The sequence below is a fragment of the Calypte anna genome, chromosome Z (assembly GCF_003957555.1).
Source record: "Calypte anna isolate BGI_N300 chromosome Z, bCalAnn1_v1.p, whole genome shotgun sequence".
Lineage (NCBI taxonomy): Eukaryota > Metazoa > Chordata > Aves > Apodiformes > Trochilidae > Calypte > Calypte anna.
In genome coordinates, this window is record NC_044274.1 from 51129726 (window position 1) to 51150558 (window position 20833).

At 37.2% G+C, this 20833-nt stretch overlaps 1 protein-coding gene across 1 annotated transcript in view; it reads right to left on the reverse strand.

Moving 5' to 3' along the window:
* Positions 1-20833, reverse strand: part of ARSB (arylsulfatase B) — a 67583-nt gene that overhangs the window by 22076 nt on the left and 24674 nt on the right. Inside the window, exons 5-6 of the mRNA XM_030467252.1 lie at positions 14663-14906; positions 5560-5630 (exon numbers count right to left, since the gene is read on the reverse strand). Of these exons, the coding sequence (XP_030323112.1) occupies positions 5560-5630; positions 14663-14906 (315 nt within the window). The remainder of the gene's footprint in view (positions 1-5559; positions 5631-14662; positions 14907-20833) is intronic.

The following is a 20833-nucleotide window of genomic DNA, read 5'->3' on the forward strand; positions in this document are numbered from 1 at the left end:
CCATGGGCCAAGCTTCATGACAGCAAGAGATACAACCCAGAAACTTGATCTAGTCAACAGTCAAAAGAAAAAACACCACTTATCTCTGATGTGAATGGCAGGAGAGCTGGCTGGAAGAGTGGCCTCCCATTAGGGAGTGGAGCTGAGCTCTGCCCAGGTCTGCCAGAGCAGGATGAAAGCTCTGTGATAAGTGGTGAGGGCCCCACACAGTTCCAGGGCCACATGCTGGCAACTGCTGCCCTGTAAACTCACAGGGACTCACTGCAATTTGTCATTTTCTTGTGATGAGAAGATGATAGAGTCCAGATGGTCAGCATGCTTATGTATAATTTTGCAGAGAAATGGAAATCCAGAGTAGAAAAGAATGTATCTTTCTTTTTTTGTCATTCTTGACCATTCTCTCATCCTAGCTGTCACTACATAAGCTCAGTCAGCTAACCATACTGGTCACTCTTCTGCATATTCTGACTAGCAGAGTGGATTTCAGGTCCTAGTTTGGCATTGTGGGAGTGTATTTATCCCATTGAGAGCCCACACAACATACCTACATCGCTGCATACCTAAATATGCTACTGCTACCAAATAATTCCACTATCAGGGATTTTTTGTTTGTTTTTTAAAAATTCTAAATCAGCCACATCATCAGTAATATAACTGGGGAAGAAAAAACTTCTGGCCTTCAAAGTCTCAGGAATGATCTCTCACTTGGTAAAAATAAGTAACAAATGGAGTCCAGCGTGTCTATTCCTTAATCCAGATGAATCATTTTAATATATGTATGGATAGAATATAAAATTCTGCTACCATTATTATGCCTTTCAAATGCCTATGAAAGATACATCAGTTCCAAAACCGAAATGGTTTCTCTACTGTAATATGTTGTGTTCACTCTGCATATAGCAGATCTAGTCCTTTGTAAGACATTGTTTATTTTGGCAACTAATAGCACTATATATGAGGTAATGCCTTTTTTCAAATGTCAAGGAGAGCAATTTAAAGTTTGATTAATTTTGCTCAAGGCAAATAACTAGAGCAATTTAAAGTTTGATTAATTTTGCTCAAGGCAAATCAGTTAGTACAAAAATCACAACATGTTTTTATAAGTTCTCTGTCTTGAATGTCTGTCTCTATGAAAAGGTATCTTCAAAATAAATTGACTACAATTAGTAGCCAACAATTTTATTATGCCTTTGAAGCTTTAGTTTATGGCTAGGTCTGGAATTTCAAATGAAAGTAAAAGCTTTTTCAGCCTAAAACAGCCCCACCCAACAACATATTTATTTTGCATACATCCTTCTCATTTATAGAAATTCAAATTTTTTTGAGGACAGAGAGATGCTGCACAATTAGTCTACAAGAAACTCACTATATTCATTAATGAAATTAATAAGTCAGATTAAAAAATAATATAGTGTGTACTGACAGATTCTGATTAACAACACTGAATTAAAGGGTACATTTCCTTTCACCATGTCATTTAGTCTTGATTCTCAAAATAAAATTGCCTTCTGAGGGATATAAAGTTTCAATACTGCTTCCAGACGGGCCATCTAGCAATGACTGTGTGGTCAGAATTATGTTTGGTTTAGCAGTTAGGGGAATTTAGACTTAAATCCAGTTGGTTTTTAATTCAGCTGAATCACCAAAACTTGATGAAATGCCATAAGGCTGTCTAAAAGAAAGCAGATATTTCACAATGGAAGAACTGACGTCACCCACATGGCTGCCAAACCATCAACAGCTTGGCTTTCCTTCTTTCTTTAAAGACAAAGTCACAAAGAATGGAACAAAACAATTTGGTTTCTTTTACTTTCCAATTCATGCAAGATCATTGATTGATGCAACTTCTAAGTTACTTTATACATTTTATTTGATCTTTCTTAACCTTAGCAAGAAAATGATACTTTATTTCAACATAATTTTAGCTTTCTGTTTTTAATTTTCCAATTTTTCTAGCAAAGTCTTAAAACTAGCAGAAAATGTGAATGTTTCAGACCCCAGCATGGATGACAGTTCATCTTTTGTACCAGTGTCCTGCTTTTGCATAACTGCAAACTCTCTAATACATTACAAACCCATACCGAGATCCAGCAATTGAGTATATTCATCACTTTTGAAAATAATCAAGCCTGATGAAAAAACAGCCAGAAAGACAAAAGTTATGATCTTTAGCAAGGATGAGAGGACCTCTGAGGAGCCTGGGCCCAGCTCTATCTCCAGAGCTCACCAGACTGGCTGAGGGGAGGGAAATCCCACCAGAATATGTGGTTCCCCACTTATTTACCATGGAGCTTTGGCTTCAGGAGCTCTCTCACCACACAACCCTCCTAGCCTCCACCTTTCACGACTTCTGGCATCCACCAAACCCTTCAGTGAGCACATTTGACCTTCCTGACAGAGAAAAACTAGGCTAGCAAGTTCCATCAGTCCACAGAGGTAAATGGAGAGTTCCAGAATGGATGAAAAAAGCATCAGGAGCATGTGGCTGGAAGGAACTAAAGCACATCCCAAGCAGAAACCTGTTGGATAACTTTATCATGTATTATGAAGCAGAAACCTCAGGTTTAAGAGCCAACAGAATCAGTCTCACCTGTCTCCTAAAATTTCTTCTAGTCCCAGCCTTTGTGTCTAAATGAGTGCTCGGCTATCAACATACAACCCAAGTTAAAAAAAAAAAAAAAAAAAAAAGAGAGAGAGAGAGAGAGAGAGAGAGTTATTAAAATCTGAACTAATATCCTGACCTGGTTCATAGCCTGGCTCTGTGCATGGTTTTAGTGACACATGAGAGAGGGGAGCAGTAGTGAAGCAGTGTGGGAGTCAGGATTTCCTCCTTGGGAGGAATGGTGATCTTTGCTAGCTTAAACTACTGCTTCTGGCTGAGGTTGCTCAGTGTCCTGAGCTGCTCTTAGCTTCTGGGTCCTGTGGCCAGTCCCTCCATCTGCCACCAACCACACATTCACCCCCTCTCCCAGTCATACAGCTACAGGGCAAGATGATGCAGATGGCTTGATGTAGTAGAAACCTCTCCTCCTCTTTTCTCTGTCACTCGAATAGTGTGAAGGCTTATGGCCAAGCACTCATCTTGTCACCATGTGATTTCCAGATCCATCCCAAGGGAAGGAGGAAAGAACGCAAGGAAGGGAGAGAACAGGCTGGTCATCTTGGCAATAGCTCACCACCAAACTGGGTTCACCACAGAGACCACAACACCCCCCCCCTCCTCATCCTGGCTTTTTGGAGATGCTACCCTAGTTTTATACTCCAGTTTCCTCTGTTGCACCAGCAGAATCATTGTTAGTCTGCATTGCAAATCAGATCAGTTCACTGAAGTGAAAAGATTGGTGAGAAAGCACCCAGCAAACCATACATACACCTAATTTAGCAGCATAGGCAAAAGAGTACTCTGATCTCAAGAGTTAGGACAAGGAAACAATAAACAGTCAAGAAAAGTACAAGATTCCAGAGTGACACACAGTTTATCACCTTGGTGATAGGAATACAATTTAAGACTTTTTTTAAAAAACACAGAGTGCCATGATTGCTGAAAATTATGAAAGTAGTTACATATTCCAGTCTCTCCCTAATTTGTTCATAACAGAAACACCAACATAATTTATCTTGATCTTAATTCTAAAATTATTGCTTGCTTTGCACAAATGAAAAACAGACACTAAGGAGAAATCACCTGAGTTACACAGATCCACAGTCACTCATAATTCAGATTGCTAAATAGAAAACTTAATCCTCCTGTGATAAGGCATAATTGCACTAGCTGGGTCAAAACCAGAATCATTAGTAATACAATGACTCATGTGAAAGAAAAAGAAAACATTCCAACTTCCACTTAATTTATAAAAAACTGAGCACATTGTGACTATAGATGAAATACAAAGAACACTAGATTTCTTGTCCACAGCAATGGACAATGAATTACCATGCTCTATTGCATCAGAAACAGTATGATAATTAAAAGAACAGTCATCTGAAAAAAAGAATCAGATCAATGTTAAATGTGTACTTTTTCATGTGTAACAATGATACATCTTGTCAAACCTACCAAAACTCAGAAAAGCAACCTGCCAGAACTATAGGCCTTTGCTGAGAAGGGCCAGGAAACTCTGTATGAGTTCATAAAGACATGTGGATGAAGAGTTACACTATTGGTTTTCACTACTCCAGTTTTAAAAGGTACATAAAAATATTAAATTTATAGGTACACATTCTCATTGATGATGCTTAAAAATGACAATTTGTTCAGCATAAAAATTCCACTTCCTATACAGCTTCTGCCCACCTGCCCCCTCTGCCCACATCTCATGCAATGCACACAAAAAGGGCATGATACATGCAGCATATAGTGAAAAATCACCAGAATATGGCATCATGGGAGGAATTTGGGGAAGTTCTTCCTGAACTTAGGCTCCTGAAAATCCCCTCTGCTTGTCTCCCTCCTATTTACACAACAAATTTGTCAACTCAGACACCTCCAATGAGCAAAATCACGGCAGTTCACACATGGAAAATACGGTCTCTAAAGTATGCATGAGAGTAACCACATCAGGCCACAACATCATACAAGAATGCTATGACTCAGTGAGCATCCTTTGAAGGGAAATGGAGTAGCTACACCTTAACTCTGTCAGTATGCAGGCATTATCTGGGAGCTCTGTTGTCCAGCTAGCAGTAGATAGGCATGATGTTGCTTGTTCTGAGAAAAGCATGACAGAATTAGATGTGCATTGCAGAAGGACATCTTACCTGTTTCCACCCATTTACTACAGCATGTGTATCTGTCTTGCAGGTAACAGATCACTGTTCCTACTGCAGTACTTTTCCTCTGCCTGGTTTTACTTCTTTATTTAATCAAATACAGAAACGCTATAAAAACACTGGAAAGGGTTTGTTCCAATATTCCGTATGAAAAAAAACCAAACCCAAAACTCTGCTTGAAAAGTTTGTAGGCCTCAGCAAACAATATTGAATCATAAAACAGATGGTGCTTATGAAGTTATAGAACTGGCAATCTTAAGCTCCAGTTCATGTGATTATAGCATTAAAGATCCAGTCCATGTGACTACAGACCAAAAGCAATCACACAGCTTGAACTTCTCAGCTTCTCACAAGCTCAAGTTTTCCATCTGCAAGGTCACATTATATATAGATGTATCAAGATGCATTAGGTGAACAGTGCATTGGGAGCTTCCTGCCAGCCTTGAGCACTGAAGACAGGGTTTGGTAGGGCTTTTTGGCAGTGTGTCTCCCAGTGCGTGTCAGGCACAGGGCTGCTCCTCAACATTTCCATGTCCCCAAGTACTTTATTCATTATGCAGCAGTTCTTCAGAGCTCTCTGACATAGGAAACATGCATTGGTCATGACTCAGTAAGAACTTACAGCACCCATGGGATAATTTTTCTGTATTTTAAAGCTATTTACTTAAAAGCAGGAGGCATCCTACTCTGTTTTGTTTCACCCAGAAGGAAATACTTAAGGGAAAGGACTTGTGTTTAGAAGATAAACTGTATGTTTAACAAGTCTTGAACAATCAACAGCATACTCACATGGGAAGTCATCGACAAACATAGGGTCTATGTTGTGCAGTAGTTCCAATCTGGGGGAAGGTCTTCCTTCACTAGGAAAGATTTCAAAAGGAAATTTTAATTTCCATCCACAGCTCACGAGGATTCTACATGTTTAATTTTAAGGCTTTTTGTCAGCATGGTACAGAATGAGCTCATAACCATAAACTAACAGCTTTAAACTTAAACATGAATGTATTTTCCAGTCTAGTAACAACTGCTTTTGCCTTTATCAGTCTTTCATGACTTCAGTGCTGCTTACTGAGATTATTCAGAAGTTTACAGACTACGCAATTTGCCAAAATTTGGCCTAAAGTGGGGTTTTACAACTTTAAAAAAATCAAATTTTGCAGCATAAACTGCCCTGCTATGCTCTCTGCATATCTGAATGAGTGCTGAAAGCATTTTGGGTCAGTGGCTCAGAAAGCACAAGAGAGGCATTGGTTATCCCTCAGGACACCTACCTGCAATTTGTAATTGAGGCCACAAGAATTATTTAGATAATTCTGAAACTTATTGTGGGGAAAAAAAAATCCTCTTTCTAGTCAATGGCTACATAGGGATGGTGTGGGATGAACCTCTGAACTTACCCATAAATTTTCTAAGTAAATCCAAGTCCTAAAAAGCTGAATAAAATAAATACAGTCCTTATAAAGGGCAATGTGAGTAGGAAGATATTATTAAAAAGAATTTTGGGTAATCATGATACAACAATATTTTATTATTTGACAGTGAGCCTAAATACACTGTTTTAGAACTTCTAAATAACTTAATTTCTTTTCTTTATATTAAGAAGCTTCATTTAAGACTCAAAAATTCAATCAGGGCCCCTAAACCACTTGATTTAAAGAATATAAAAAAATCAGGTAACATAAAACTTTGTGGAAACCTCAAAAATTACTGCTATTTTAACATGTAAAATATATATTGAAACAATATTTACCTGTAATTTAAAACTTTCAGTAACAACTAATTAAAATTATTATTGCTGTATTCCATTTCTAAAATGATTTTTTGATGCTAGGCATTATGAATAAGTATAAAATTAACAAGGAGGTCTGGATGAAAGATCAAATGTGTTCAGATAATACAGCCTGGCAATCAATACAGAGGAATAAATAATTCCAGTGTAGGAATTCTGCAATATATTTGTATGTTCAGTGTATAAAAACTGCAACAGAAATTTTTCTCCCAAAATGTGAGTGAAAGGTTGAACTCCCTCCCAGCACCAAACTCAGCATTTATAGTAGTTACACTCTTAATTAAGGAATGCCTGGCCCATTTAGCTGAATATTCTCTTAGATTTAATAGATTCTTACTGTCCCTATTTACAACTGTGGTCAAACAGGCCTTTTTACCATCTGATCATAGGTAACAGTGACATGAACCTCTTAGCACAACTTAAATTTATAGCATGTGAATGACTCTGTAGTCACTGCTTGGGGAAATATTCTTATATTGTAGCTGTATCTGCATTTTCCAGTATCCTTTTACAAGAAAGCAAGCACGAGTTATACTAAGTAATGTAGTATCTTTCACCAGGGTCAAACACAGAGGAAGTAACTTCATACAAATGTATGTAGAAAGTCATAACCGAGGACACTCATATTGCTCAAGCAGACTGGTATCACTGTCATACCATTAAAGGCAATTTCCTCTATGGCTGTTAATCTAGAGGGTGAATATTGTACACTAAACATGTCATGAACATAATTGCACAGATGGTAGAACACAAAATATAAAGATTACACTTGCATTAATTTAAGTTTTTTATGCTGCAGCTGTTTTTTTCATTGAAGCCATTTTTCTTCTGTGAAAGAATACTGGTATTAGCAATTTGGAACTGTGATTTATATATAGTCATGAGATATGCTTCTTGATGCTTATGGCATTACTGAATTAAGCTCTGTAGCACCATGAAGTGCTACTGAATATCTTGCTCAGTTTGGGTGCTACTCCAGTAATTCTGTTAACCACAACAGGGAGGTTTGTAACTAGCACATATTATTTACAGAACAATAGCCACAGAAAAGGAGATGGCATTGAATGTTGAAGCATCTGCCCGACAGAAAAGGACATCAGGAAGACAGAAACAACTAGAGGAATTACATTTGTAACAGAGTTGCCTTTCCTTCTGTCCAAATTCTGTCCTCCCTCCATCGTATGGACATCCATGCTGACCTTTGTCACCTCAAAAAACATTGCCTCAACAACAGATTCACCTTGGCAGACGTTTGTTCAAGGACATTTTGCATCAGGAATATACTATAGCCAACAGGGTTAGAATTTGAAAGCAACAGGATTCTCTGGGGAACCCTGCATTTGGATTTTAGCAGCTTCCAGTGTAACCGTATCTTACCATGATCTAAACTTAGAATCTTTAATTTTAGACTCCAATATTCTAATGCGTTGATCCTCTCCATAAAAATAAGGAACATTTTCTTTTGTTCAGATATTATTCTACCACGTCTGACTGACAATTTAATTAAACAGTTAAAAGCTACCGTGTCCAAAAAAAGTCTAGCTAAAAAGTAGCTAGTATGAGACTCTGCTCCTTTCTGCTTTGCAAAGTTTGTGAAACACACAGAAAGAACAGTTTCTCCTCAGTGAACGCGAACAAACTTTTACATGCAATCTTTCACTTTTGCTCTTGTTGTTAAATAGGCAGAAGGTGTCCTTGGGAAGGAATCCAAGGTTTTTCAGGGTAAGTATGTTTATCTTGCACAAAAACATCCTCAGTATCACTCAGCAAAATCTGTGAGCCTTTATAACCTTGACATATATTGTATTTCTCTAGGTCACATCTGTACATGCTCTCCTAAAATAATAATATTTCAGATATGTTGGAAATAAATCTCAGCTTCAGATTACTTTTTCTTCAGCATTAATTTATACTACAACAATGAAATTTTTTTAAACAAGTGTTTAATTCCTAAAATTAATGTAGATATTTGGTACACACGAATTCAAGTTAATTTTACTTCATTTGCTTCATCCAACTAATTAAGTTCTGTCCACCATTACAAAATATAAAACTGAAACTTGCCCTGCAGAATGGTGTAAATAAACTTGTAAGCCTTCACTGGATCTTTAAGGCCCCTTAGAACCTAAACCATTCTATGTTTCTGTGATGCACTGATTCTATAATTTTATGATTGCTAACAAGCTTTGAAGAGATATTAGTTATTTTCACTGACTTTTAACCTGAATCTCTCAGTTCTTATCATACTGCTTCATGAGCTCCACTACTTAGTTTTACATTGTCCTGCTGATGCAACACAAAATCCTTTTTCTGAGCACAGACATACTAGATATTCAGTGGTGAAAAACAAAATATATATTTTGTATCAATATATCAACCAGGGCAAATTTCTGCATAAGGAAAATTTTTTTGCCTAGTGTCTTGGTTTCAGTAGAAAATCAAGCTATCATTAACAGATGTTACTGTTAGATAACATGTTTCTTAAAAACACAAGTGCCTTTTGAGATGTTTGCTTGAAAACATGTACTATAGTTAAGAGTCGTTGACTAGTAGCATTTTAGTATTGTTTTCTATTACTTGTTCTTGGTATTCTGAACTACAATTTTGATAACACATATTACAGTTATTATAACTCTATTTTCATAAATAATAAGTAATTTCTAGTATCTACATGGTTTTAAAGGTTTCAGCTACACTGTAGCATTACCCATGGTAATCTTAATATTAGAAAAGCGAAGTCTATCATTATTTATGGAGAAGGTTTGCACCTGAGATTGGAATGATCTGATGGATATCCAAAAATGGGTTGGTATGGAGACAGTACTCTGACATATTTGAAAAGAAGTTAGAAATATTAAAGGAAAATGTACATCTAATTCCAAAGGTATTTGGAGAAAAACAAAGTTTCAGAACTACCTGGTTTACAATATGCTGTGACAATATTTTACACAGAAAAAGCTTTTTTTTTTAAAAAAAGTACAGTTTTTACTGTAGAAAACTGTAGCTGCAAGGCCAAGAGTAGAGAAAGACTGGGGAGATCTCCATGTGGAGATGTGTTGGGTTGGTGTGGCATGGTTTTGGTAGCAAGGAAGGAGCCCCAGGCAAACCCTGAGAAGCTGCTGGAAGCTGCCCAGGCTCTAGAATCACACCAACTCTGGTTAAGGTGGAGCCCATCAGCGATGGGAGTGATTAACATATTCAAGAAGGGAAAGTAAAATTGTTTGCAGGGCAGAGAGGAGGCGGAGGTGAGAGCAATACCTGAGTGGAGTTACTAAGGTCACTGAGGAAGAAGAAGGAGGAGGACAAGCAGCCCATGAAGGACCGTGATGGAGCAGATGTAGACCTGTATCTGTGAGAATTCCACACCAGAGGAGGTGACTGTTCCTGAAGCAGGCTGTGACACTGCAGGCAGCCCAGATGGAGCAGTCTGCTCCTGAGGGACTGCACCTCAGGGAAGGGACTCATGTCAGAGGGGTTCATGAAACACTCTCTTGTGGGAGGGATCCAACGCTTTAGCAGGGAAAAACACAGTCCTTCCAGCTGTGGAGGAGCCAGCATCAGAAAAAAAACACAAACAGACTGTAAGCCCCATTCCCTGTTCCCCCATGCTACTGGGCGTGAGGAGGTAGAGATATCAGGGACAAAATAATTTGGGCCAGAGAAAAAGGAAAGGGTGGCGTGAGGTATTTAAACTCTGGTGTTTGTTTTCTCTTTGTCCTGATCTAATTCAGAATAAATTAAATTGATTATTTTCCCCCACAAAGTGGAGTCTATTTTTCCTGTTGCCATAACTGGTGAGTGTATTCTCCCAGTCTTTGTCTTGACCCATGAACTTTTAGTTGGATTTTCTCCTCTCCATCCCACAATGCGGGGAAGAGAGAGCAAGCAGCCACCTGGTTCTGTCTCACTGGCTGGGTCTAAACCACTGCAGGAGACAGAGGAGCTCACAGACACAGCAGGGAAAGGGCTCTCAGCAGCCTGTGTTGCTGACACCCACATCAGCAGGCTAGCAAGGCTCCAATACATCTAAGGCAGCTTTACAGGACAGTGGCAAGTGGAAACAAACCAGTGATGGCACCTGGTGACTCACAGAGATGCAACAAGACAGACAAGCAGCATCAGAAGGGTATAGAAAGGCATAACGAGACCATTTGCATGGTAAGCAACCTAGGAAAACCACAAAAGATGTTAGAAGGACTTCATAGTTCATGTTCTGGCATCTCTCCACCATGACAACAGATTCTGGGCCTAATACCTGGTCTACAAGCACTGTAGCATTTGAAAATGCCTGCCCTGGTCCTGGCTGCTGGTCAGACCTCTTAGACACACACCTTTTGGTGAGTGACAGTGCCAGGCTGTGAAAGTGCAAGTAAATCCCGCTTTATTTCCATTTCTATTTTAAATAATATAACATTTTGGTCCTACTAAGTCTCTCCCTGGTTCAGCATTGCTATAGTATTTCCTACACTAAAAGGTCAACAGGTCAGTTTGGGAAGAGCTTCTGAGTTCCCTGTAAAAGTCCCTGTCAAAAAGCTTTTAAGTGGCATGCAATTTTTATATCCAAGAGGAGGTCAAACAATGAGAACAAAACATAGTATTTTCTCCAGCCTCATGCATTGTATGAAAGAAATTTAAATTATAGCTAAAAAGTATGCAAAAGAAGGCATCTTCGTCTACCAGAAACACGTACTCCTGAACTGTCTTTTCATGCAATTTGCTTTCTTGTTTTTCAAGTAAAAATTAAGTAGAGGAAGCATAAAATGAACACTTGTATGCATGTGTGGTTTTCAGCATTCCTATTTACTATAAGAACTTAATACCAGTAAGTATCATACCAATGCAATTACTAATTTGGACTACCAATCATCTTAAAACCATGAAAGAAAGTTAATTTTAGTTTCAGATTTCAGAATTTATATTTAGGATTTCAAAATTTATCTCTATTTTTTATGTCATTTATATAATGTTTTATATTGCAGCATTATATATTTATATGTAGTTATATTCAGAACTGTATTATTTATATTTATTATAGAAATATATTAAGAACACGTTCTTTGAAAAGTGACCATATATAGACAGAGGACAGATACTGAAATGGATCCAATATTTTTCTTACTTTTGAGAGTACCTACCTGCATTGTCTCACACATCTTTTTTAACATCTAAATTGAGGTTCCAAATTTATCATCTTTTTTCCTCTGATTTGATACATATGAAATTTAAGACTTAGGATTAAAATACTCACACACACACACACACACACACACACACACAAATCAAAAGAAGCATATGCAGCTACTTACATTAAACTGGACTGAAAAAAAATACAGATGTAACATAGGGATTGCCTATTAACTTACTTTTTTCAAATAAGGCCTATCTTAGCAAAATGTAATTTCACTCATAATAAGCAACATGTTTGGACTTCCATCAGATGTCACCAAAAGGGCATTGTGTCTTCATTGTTTGCTATCCAATATTCAAGTGACCTTTTGAGTTACAGCCATGAAATTTAATACTCTCATTTCTCCTGATTATATGGGAAAATCATGTGAAAACTGACATTTCAGCTGCAAGAGCATTTCAGCCAAAGAGCAGCCTAACAATTCACAAAAAATTACTTTTTCCCCCATTCTGGACAGAGGTCCTCTAGCTGGCACTACTAAAAATAGTATGTCACCTATTCCCTGTCAGTGCCAGTCACATTGCATTCAGTCTACCCAGGAAGAGACAGGATTCAAGCACCAGGAACTTACAGGTGATACACAGCTGTACCTATGCTTCCCCATGTATAATTTTCCTGCTGAAATAAACTGATATGAGAAGAACAGTCAATCGCAAGGAATATCTGGTTGAAATTGAACCTATATTAAGCTGGAACTGTGCCGGTATCTGGAAGCAAACTTGCAGTTTAGGAGTACCACAGGATCTTGCTGATACTGTTCTCCCACACAAACATCAGCCCATAAAACATTTTATTGTCCCTGGCTGGACAGGAGTCTCTACTCCTTCCTGGTAGTTAATGGTCCCTGGCCTCATTTGTACGTATTGTTATCTTCTCCCACTTGGAAGGCAGTGATACAGTACACACAGGAGCTCTTTGCAAACCCCTGCTAGTACAGAAAATTACCCCATTGCTCCTCAGAAGGAGAGGCAGCAGTAAGAAAGAAATAAAGTTTAGCAATTTCAAAACAACCATCTTTCCTACAGGGACAAATAAAACAATTCTGAACTCAAGATGTGGGGGTGGGTGTTGGGGTTTGGTTTGTGGCTTTGTTTGGTTTCTTTACTTCAAGATCTAACCAGCAATGGGTAGGTGGGCTCAACTCTGTGGGGTCAAACTCTCAATTTCTCATCTCTGTCCCTAGCTCAGACACTCTTGCTAACACTTGTTTAAGAACTCCTGTTACTCTGGTTAACTCCTGTAATTCACAGTCTAGGATGCAAAGACACACACAAAAAAATCAGTGCTTATAGTAATATACATTAGAAAATTGCTGAAAATTCAAAGGTTGCTGCACGAACAGCTGTATTTCTCCTGCAAGCAGGGGTGGAAGCACTGAGAAGGGGACACAAGGTTGTTACACACTTAATACAGTATTAATCTGACTGCTATAAAAACAGAACAAAGACTACCAAAAGAAACAAAACACTAAATCTCAGTTGAATGGCATGTAGAATTGCTAGTCTTTTTATTCTGATTTAGGAGTATTAAACATTAGGTCCTCAGTGATTCTTATGGGAAGTAAAATATTCAAAGCCCAACTGCAATAAATACAGTTTCTAAGAACATAGACAATAGGATTTAGCCCCATCAATGAATACATTACATGGAGCACAGAAGAGGAAGAAACAAAGGAATTTAAACCAATGTCACCATGCAATTTTGCAAAACTAAGGGTTGGTCAAAGAAGTGTAAATTTCTGCTGAAACTCAGGTTTTAAGGACTTTGCAACTAATTTTAGTAGAATAAAAAACATTGAAATAAAAGAAAAGCTTCAAAAGACTGAATATAAATCTGGATTTTCTTGATACCACAAAAGGGCAACACCAGGGTTTCTTTTGACAGTTTGTTCCAGAGAAAAATACCTATTTTATCAGTAAATGCCAAATTAATTTATTCTTTTATATTCTGTTTTATTTACTCTCCAAAGCCCAATGTACCGTTAATGAACACATATTCAGATGTGCCCAGAGCACCCAGTATCCAGCATTTATGATACCAGTTTTATTCTTTTTCCAGAGGAAAAAATGTATGGGATTTAACACATTTCTTGTTTAATACACAGAAGACTCTCCATCATCTGAACTAATGTGGTTTGGGATATGCCAGCTGATCCAGAGAGCATGAGGGGCAAACACATTAAGCCAGACCCCAGTAAAAGTCATTAGCTTGGTCTCAGCATCAATCCAACTGGAGTGAAGCTGCCTCTTTTCTCCAGCCACCAAAGCATGCCTGCACTGTCTTCCTGAGTGCTCCAGCTTACTTAAATGAGAAAAAACAACATCAGAACCTCTCAGCAACCAAGTCAGGTCCACTACTGTACTAAGCCTCACAGGCTTTTTAAGGCACTGGACAGCAAGATTCAAATGATTACACTTGGAGCCAGCCTGATAGGTCTTGTACTAACAAACCACCAAAGTGGAATTCATGTTCAGTGAGTTTGATGTCTGCACAGATTTCCCACTAGTCCAATCCCAGATGAATACTGCAGGGACACACCATTAGGTTCTACAGAGAGCAGCACTAGGTCCATGAAATTTAACTTGTACTCCTCACTGTGCAAAAATGGTTAACATCATTCTGGATGACAGAGAGTTCATAAATAAATATATCGTTTTTGTGCATTGTTGTGTCCACACTGATAAATTCAACATAACAAGTTAAAGCTGTATGGAGGTTTTGCATCTGTGAACAGAATTAATTTGAAACCTGCACAATTCTCTCATGGGTAGTAAAGTTAGCTGGATTTACACCTTCCCTTTATTAAGGGAAAGGAAGGTGCAGTAATTCCCCCTCCAGTTCCAGCTTTGTTCTTTGGGCTCATGAAATTCTTCTCATACCAGAATGCTGACTCTGTGATTTGACATGCAAGTTACCTGATAGTGTGCCAAACATTAAAGCCATCCAAAGGCTTAGTGCCATTGGTCTGTCCTCCAGCAAGGTGCACCAGCGTTGGCAGCCAGTCAGAGATATGGATGAGCTCGTGACTTTCTACACCTTTTCGTTTCAGTAAAGGACTTGCAACAAAGCCTACACCTCTCACTCCACCTTCCCACAGGGTCCATTTTCTTCCTCTCAGCGGCCAGTTATTCCCACCTGCCAAAGTTTGCCCTCCATTATCTGAAAAGCAATATAAAAAGAATTATTGGTAAGAAAGAAACATAACAATCCTCCCCACAATGTTTATTTTCTGTTTGAAAAAAATCTTTTCACAATAAAGGCATGTGTCATTTAAAGTCCTTGCACAGTGCTGTTATATGCTCATACAAAATGTCACATGTTTAGAGCACGTAACAAACAAATGTTCACTCTTGACAGAATTTCACAAATTACCTCAAAGTTACTGCTAGGCAGAAATCATATCATACTACAAGCCAATGATTTAGAAAAGTTTGTTAAGAGCAAACTCTGATGTTGATTCTAAATAGCATTAGATATTCAGAGCTTTCAGAATCAAAGACTTAAAAAATTTTGTTTCATTAATTTAACAGTAAAACCAAAAGAAGAGTTTCCATCAATCCTACCATTAATAGTCAGAATACACTGTTTTCTGAAACAGTATAGTATACTCAAAATGGAAAACTGTTATTCCAGTGTCAGGACAGTACTTGTCCTCCTAGTTTAGAACAATTTTTTCCCTAGCTTTGTAGGCAGCCAAGTGGATTTCTAGCATGACACAAAACACAAAGTTTCTCAGGCAGAAGAAGAAAGCCTAGAAAAATAAGTTGACACTACTTAAAATAGTTTAAGCAGTTTGAAAATATACTGAATCTATTGTGTTTGGTGAGAACAATATATAATTACAGGAAAAGCTGAACTGTGACTACAGTAACTCAGAAATACCTATATGAATTAGAGATAGCTCATGTAACTCTTCTTAACTCTCTCTGACCAAGCCTCAACACTCGAAATAAAATACAGATTCCTGAAATTAACAGAATTAGTGATTCTTTGAAGTTACTTTTAGTATTACTGTACTTTTGTTCTTTTTCAAACTTGCTGTAATGATCTCAGAACAGTCATTGATGACAATTCTTTTAAGCATGTATTTTCTGTATTTTAATGAGGTTAAAATTCTTTAAAATGGTAGTTTTTGAACTAAAGTTCAGCATAATTTGACATGTTTATGTTGTATTTTTTATTTAAAAAGCAGTAACATGAGAGAAGAAATAAGAAATTAATGTTTAACACCTTACAGAAGAAGTTTACTGTAGCCACAACACAGCAAAACAACAACCTCCCCTCTGTTTCATTAATTAGAGATCGATGAACACCCCCACTGTGAGCATTTTTCTACTGCACACAGAAGTGTTCTTTTGTTCTACTAATGAATAAACTAGTGCATGTCCCTGTGAAAGCCTTAAAAGCTGGAAGACTAAACCAAATGAAGCTCTTGGAAAAAATACCATAATTTGAAAAGCATAAAGTGTTTTGTGGCCCAGCTAGCTTACAGTAGGGCCAATTGTCCATCCAGCATTCTTGGGTTAAAAAGAAATAAAGTCCTTTCATGTCTTCAGCATGAAATGCAGGCAAACAAATACCAGCTACCAATATTTCTCACACAACAATGTCAAGCACTGAGCTCTTAGAATTTAAGTAGTTGCTGGTTACAAAAAAAAAAAAAAAAAAAAAAAAAAAAAAAAAAAAAAAAAAAAAGAGTTTCAACAATTCCTTCTACTCTTAGTATAAACAGGAATTCCTGTCAGGGATACTCATGGGACACAGCTTTCAGCAGCTTTTAACCTTTGGTTGCCTTAGAGTAAAAGTTATCTACACTATATTATAGCACAGTTTGGACATACAGAGGCATAAAAACTATGTTAAATAACTTCTTCATATCACAAGCTACTTTATACCATTTTAATACTGGTACACAAGATTTTTTTTCTGCCCTAATGTAACAAAGTAGCAAGGAACTTAAAGAAGTAGACTGTAGAAGATCTTTTTGAAGAAAGAGAGCAAGGAGTGCATTGCCCAGGTTACAGTCAAATGTTTTTAATACTTGCTTTTTCTGTCTGTAGTTGAGTTAGACACTCATATTGTGCCAGTTTCATTATACAATAAATTCCCAGACAAGGAGTCTATGTAGCATATATCCTGTAAAAACTCATGTATTATATCAGCATTCAGACACAGTACATTAAGTTTAAAAAAGCATAAAAAATATTATTTTTTGATAGCTTATCTAGTGTGTAAATTAAAACAAACAAACCCTCAAAAAACCTGAGAACAAACAAACAAACAAACAAAACAAAAAAAAAGCCCCTCCAAAAAATAAACAAAAGCCAAAAAACCCACAAAAAACCCCAGCATATAAAAAAAGTTCAGCCATTTTGACTTCCTATTTTTCCATTGCTAGAACATTATTATTTCCTTCTCCTTCAGGAATTTTTGTTCAGAAGACTCTTTCTGCTTCATTTCTTGATTGAGTTACCAAGAAAGCACTGAAGGAGGGAAAAGATGGTTTCTGTTCTGCTTACTGAAGTTTGTTTCCCTTCTAGGTAGGTAGAACAGAGCTGATATGTCACTAGCAGTTTATACATAAGTGATACAATTTTTTTAAGTTACAGATAATGATTTCCATATGGTCATATAGTTATCTAGGACTTCAAGTATCAACAATTTGTTAAAGAGGAGCAAGTTACATAATGATGATAAATTACCATGGAGTCTATATTGATGAAATATTGAGCTAACCATTAAATAACATAGGTGGGAGCAGGGAATAAAGAAGCCACTGATAGCACAAGGTATAGACATGGCAGAAGGAAAGCCATGAACATGATACAAAAGAACTGTGACTGGAGTTGTAGTCAGTCTAACCTATGGTGCCATGCCTAGACAGCAGAAGACAAAATGGGTACCTGCTGGGTGTGTTTTTTAATACCTTTCCCCTAAGATACACCTGCAGATATATACAATTTATGCTAAATGTTTGCATCCATCCCAAAAACCACTCCAGAACTTAAAGATCAAACAATAATGGGTAGCTCTTGTACAAAAAGATACCACCTCTGTTCCTAGATTTTCTTCTGCCATGAAAATCTGCAGAAGATTTTAAGGTTTTCACAAAATTCTTGGTTAAACAAATCACCAAACTCTTTCCTAGGGATGTGGTACCAAGCATTGCTGCAGCAAAGGGATTCTTGGCTAGATGGATCTTCATCTGTGCAACAGGCTGTCCCCATTTGCCAAAAGATGAGAGAGTATGGAAGAAGACCAACATGGCTGAAAGGAGAACTTTGACTGGAAATCCAGAAAAAGAGGAAAATTTATGGTCTTTGGAAGAAGAAGCAGGACTCAGGAGGACTACTATATCATGAACTTAGGTAGGGAGGAAATTAGAAGGGCCAAAATCCAACTAGAACTTAACACAGTAGCATCAAAGCAATGTTCTCTCAGTACTCAGTCTCCTGAGATGGGAGACAGGGATAAGAAGTAGAATGAAGCCCCCACATTCCAAGGGTAAATGCTCAGCCACCTGCTGCTGTATCATTTAGACACACAAGCCGAAGGGGCTGGGTGGGAGCCACCCATGGGTACCAAGGGGGCTGGCAGAATTTGGCAGATCCAAGCTGGATCAATAGGCCAAGGCCAATTTTATGAAGTTCAACAAGGGCAGGTGCTAGGTCCTGCACTTGGATCACAACAACCAAGTAAGCTACTCCTCCCTGACTCCTCATGCTACTTTAGTAAATTATCTTGAGTATGAAAGAAACTCCAAAGTCCCTACGGAAACACCCAGTAGTTTAAAACACCCACTTAATGTGTCTACTTAGGTAAGAGACAACTCAGATAACTCTTTCATGGCTGGCTTCATACCAACTTCTAAATCCACTACAAAACAGTATTTCCTGAATGATTTATAATCCTTTTTTATAACTGTTTCTCTCCATGACTAATCCTAATATTTAATCTCAGCAGACAGTGTCCAGAGCAAAGCTTTTGAATCAAGATACCTACCAAGAGAGGCTCTGGTTTGTAACATTTCTTATTATTAAAGCTTCAGCCTTGCTACTTCAGCTGAAAACATAAGCCTCCCCCAAGCATTATTCTTCAATTATCTCTTTCCTGGAGACAAACATCAAAGAGGATTTTCATTTAAAAAAACAGTGAAATAGCCTGGGAAATGTAGCAAGCATATTTTTCCTATCTGTAAGAATAATTTTTGTAATTGTACCTATATAATTTAGACTTCAGTAGTACCCACAACACACTATATGCATTAGAAAAATCATAAAACAAACCAGCTCTTGTCCCTAAAGAAAGGATGAAAGAGAAGAAAATAAGGATATACTTGGAAATTATCATGCTTGACATAAGCATTACCTATCTAATTTGTTCAGCTCTGTTTACTTTCTTATATGGAAGCATCACACATTTTTAAAGAGCTTTGTTGTTTGCATGGCATGGCTCGCTTTGGTAGATGTTTACCTGCCCTTATTTTCTCACAGTATTTTCATCACTCACATCATTCTGTGCCATTTTAAGGAGGGGGGTAGCAACATGGGGTTTTTTTCCATTCTCATAGAGTTTTCTTCTACAAGCTGAAATTTGTAACAATAAAAGATAATACTGGGGAGAGACATTCTTGCAGATACAGTAGGCTGAAAGAGAGTTTATAGCAGCCGTTAACACCATCAATGAAAAACAAATAAAAATGCACAGAAGACATATATGCAGAGTAAATGGCAAAACATCAGAATAAAGGAGAAAAACAGAGGGCAGTTTTTAACAAAGCTGTACAACCCTGAGTTAAATCAGTCTTGTTGACTATGGATAAATCTGTTTAAAGTAGTTATGGTAGCATAAAGAGCAATGATATGCTGCATTGATTTGGGAAGAACGATTAGGAAGCAAAAATCCTAAAGTGAAAAGGAAGAACATTGACAGTTGTAAGCAACGGGGAGGGATCCTACATTGTTAGACCTGAAAAAAAAAACATCTAGTCACAGACAGAATACTTTCTTAAGGGCCCTAGATATTTCAGAGGATCAGGAACTGATGGAAAGAGTCCTTAGCTATAAAAGCCATGCTAATATCTAATTCCATCATGCTCTGCCAATTTACATGACTCATGCAAGTAGCATCATTCTCTTCTAATTTTTTGGTGTCCTTCTAAGGAGTAGGAATGTGGTAAAATCTGAATGCATCCTCAAAAAAAAAAAACCAAACCAAACAAAAAAACCCAACAAACCCAAAACCAAAAAGCCTGCCTAATTGGTTTTTAATTGGTACTAACAAAATTAGCAGGTCTAAACCCCTTCCCAAAACTGATGCACTGCTTCCTAACCCAAAACACCAAATTTTACATTAGTTTCTCCATACAAATGTATCCATGGGACATGCATCCTGATTAAATAGCTCACCAGATGAAATAACTTCTGTCTTCACAATAGTTGTGCACAGTACCATAACCTCTTGAATATCTTTTTAACTACTGGCAAAGCTGATCCTTAGTGAATACCATGCATTACTATAGCAAAAATAAAATTTCAAAGCGAGAAATTCTGTCTTTGGAATAAAATATTAGCAAAAAAAAATTATTTTTCTTTTAACTCAAGTATGGAAATATGCCTTCCTGAAAAAAACCACTTAATACAAGATTATTTCTACATTCTTTCACTCTCATAAAACTGTTTACATCTAATGATTTTAACACCCATCTTAAAATCCATAAAATGTTGTTCACATTAAGACACTTCAATAGAGTGCATTGAAATAAAGATCCATAAAGATTTTTATTGATGAACAAGACCTTCCTTTTAAAAGATTTTCTTCCCAAAAATTTTGGATGAAAAGAGTACATTCTTCCCACACAGAAAATCAGACAGTACAATCTATTTTCAAAAGAAGGTGACTGCCTTTCAAACTATTGTGTCTTTTTTTTTCAACGGTAATGAAGATAAATGGCACTTTCAAAAAATTATTTAATTTAATAAAACTTTTCCATATAAGCAAAATATAACCAAAGTAAATCTTGGATATAGCTCTAAAAATTAAGGCCAATGCTTTTTTATTGCAAACATCTGCTTCTGTAATTAATA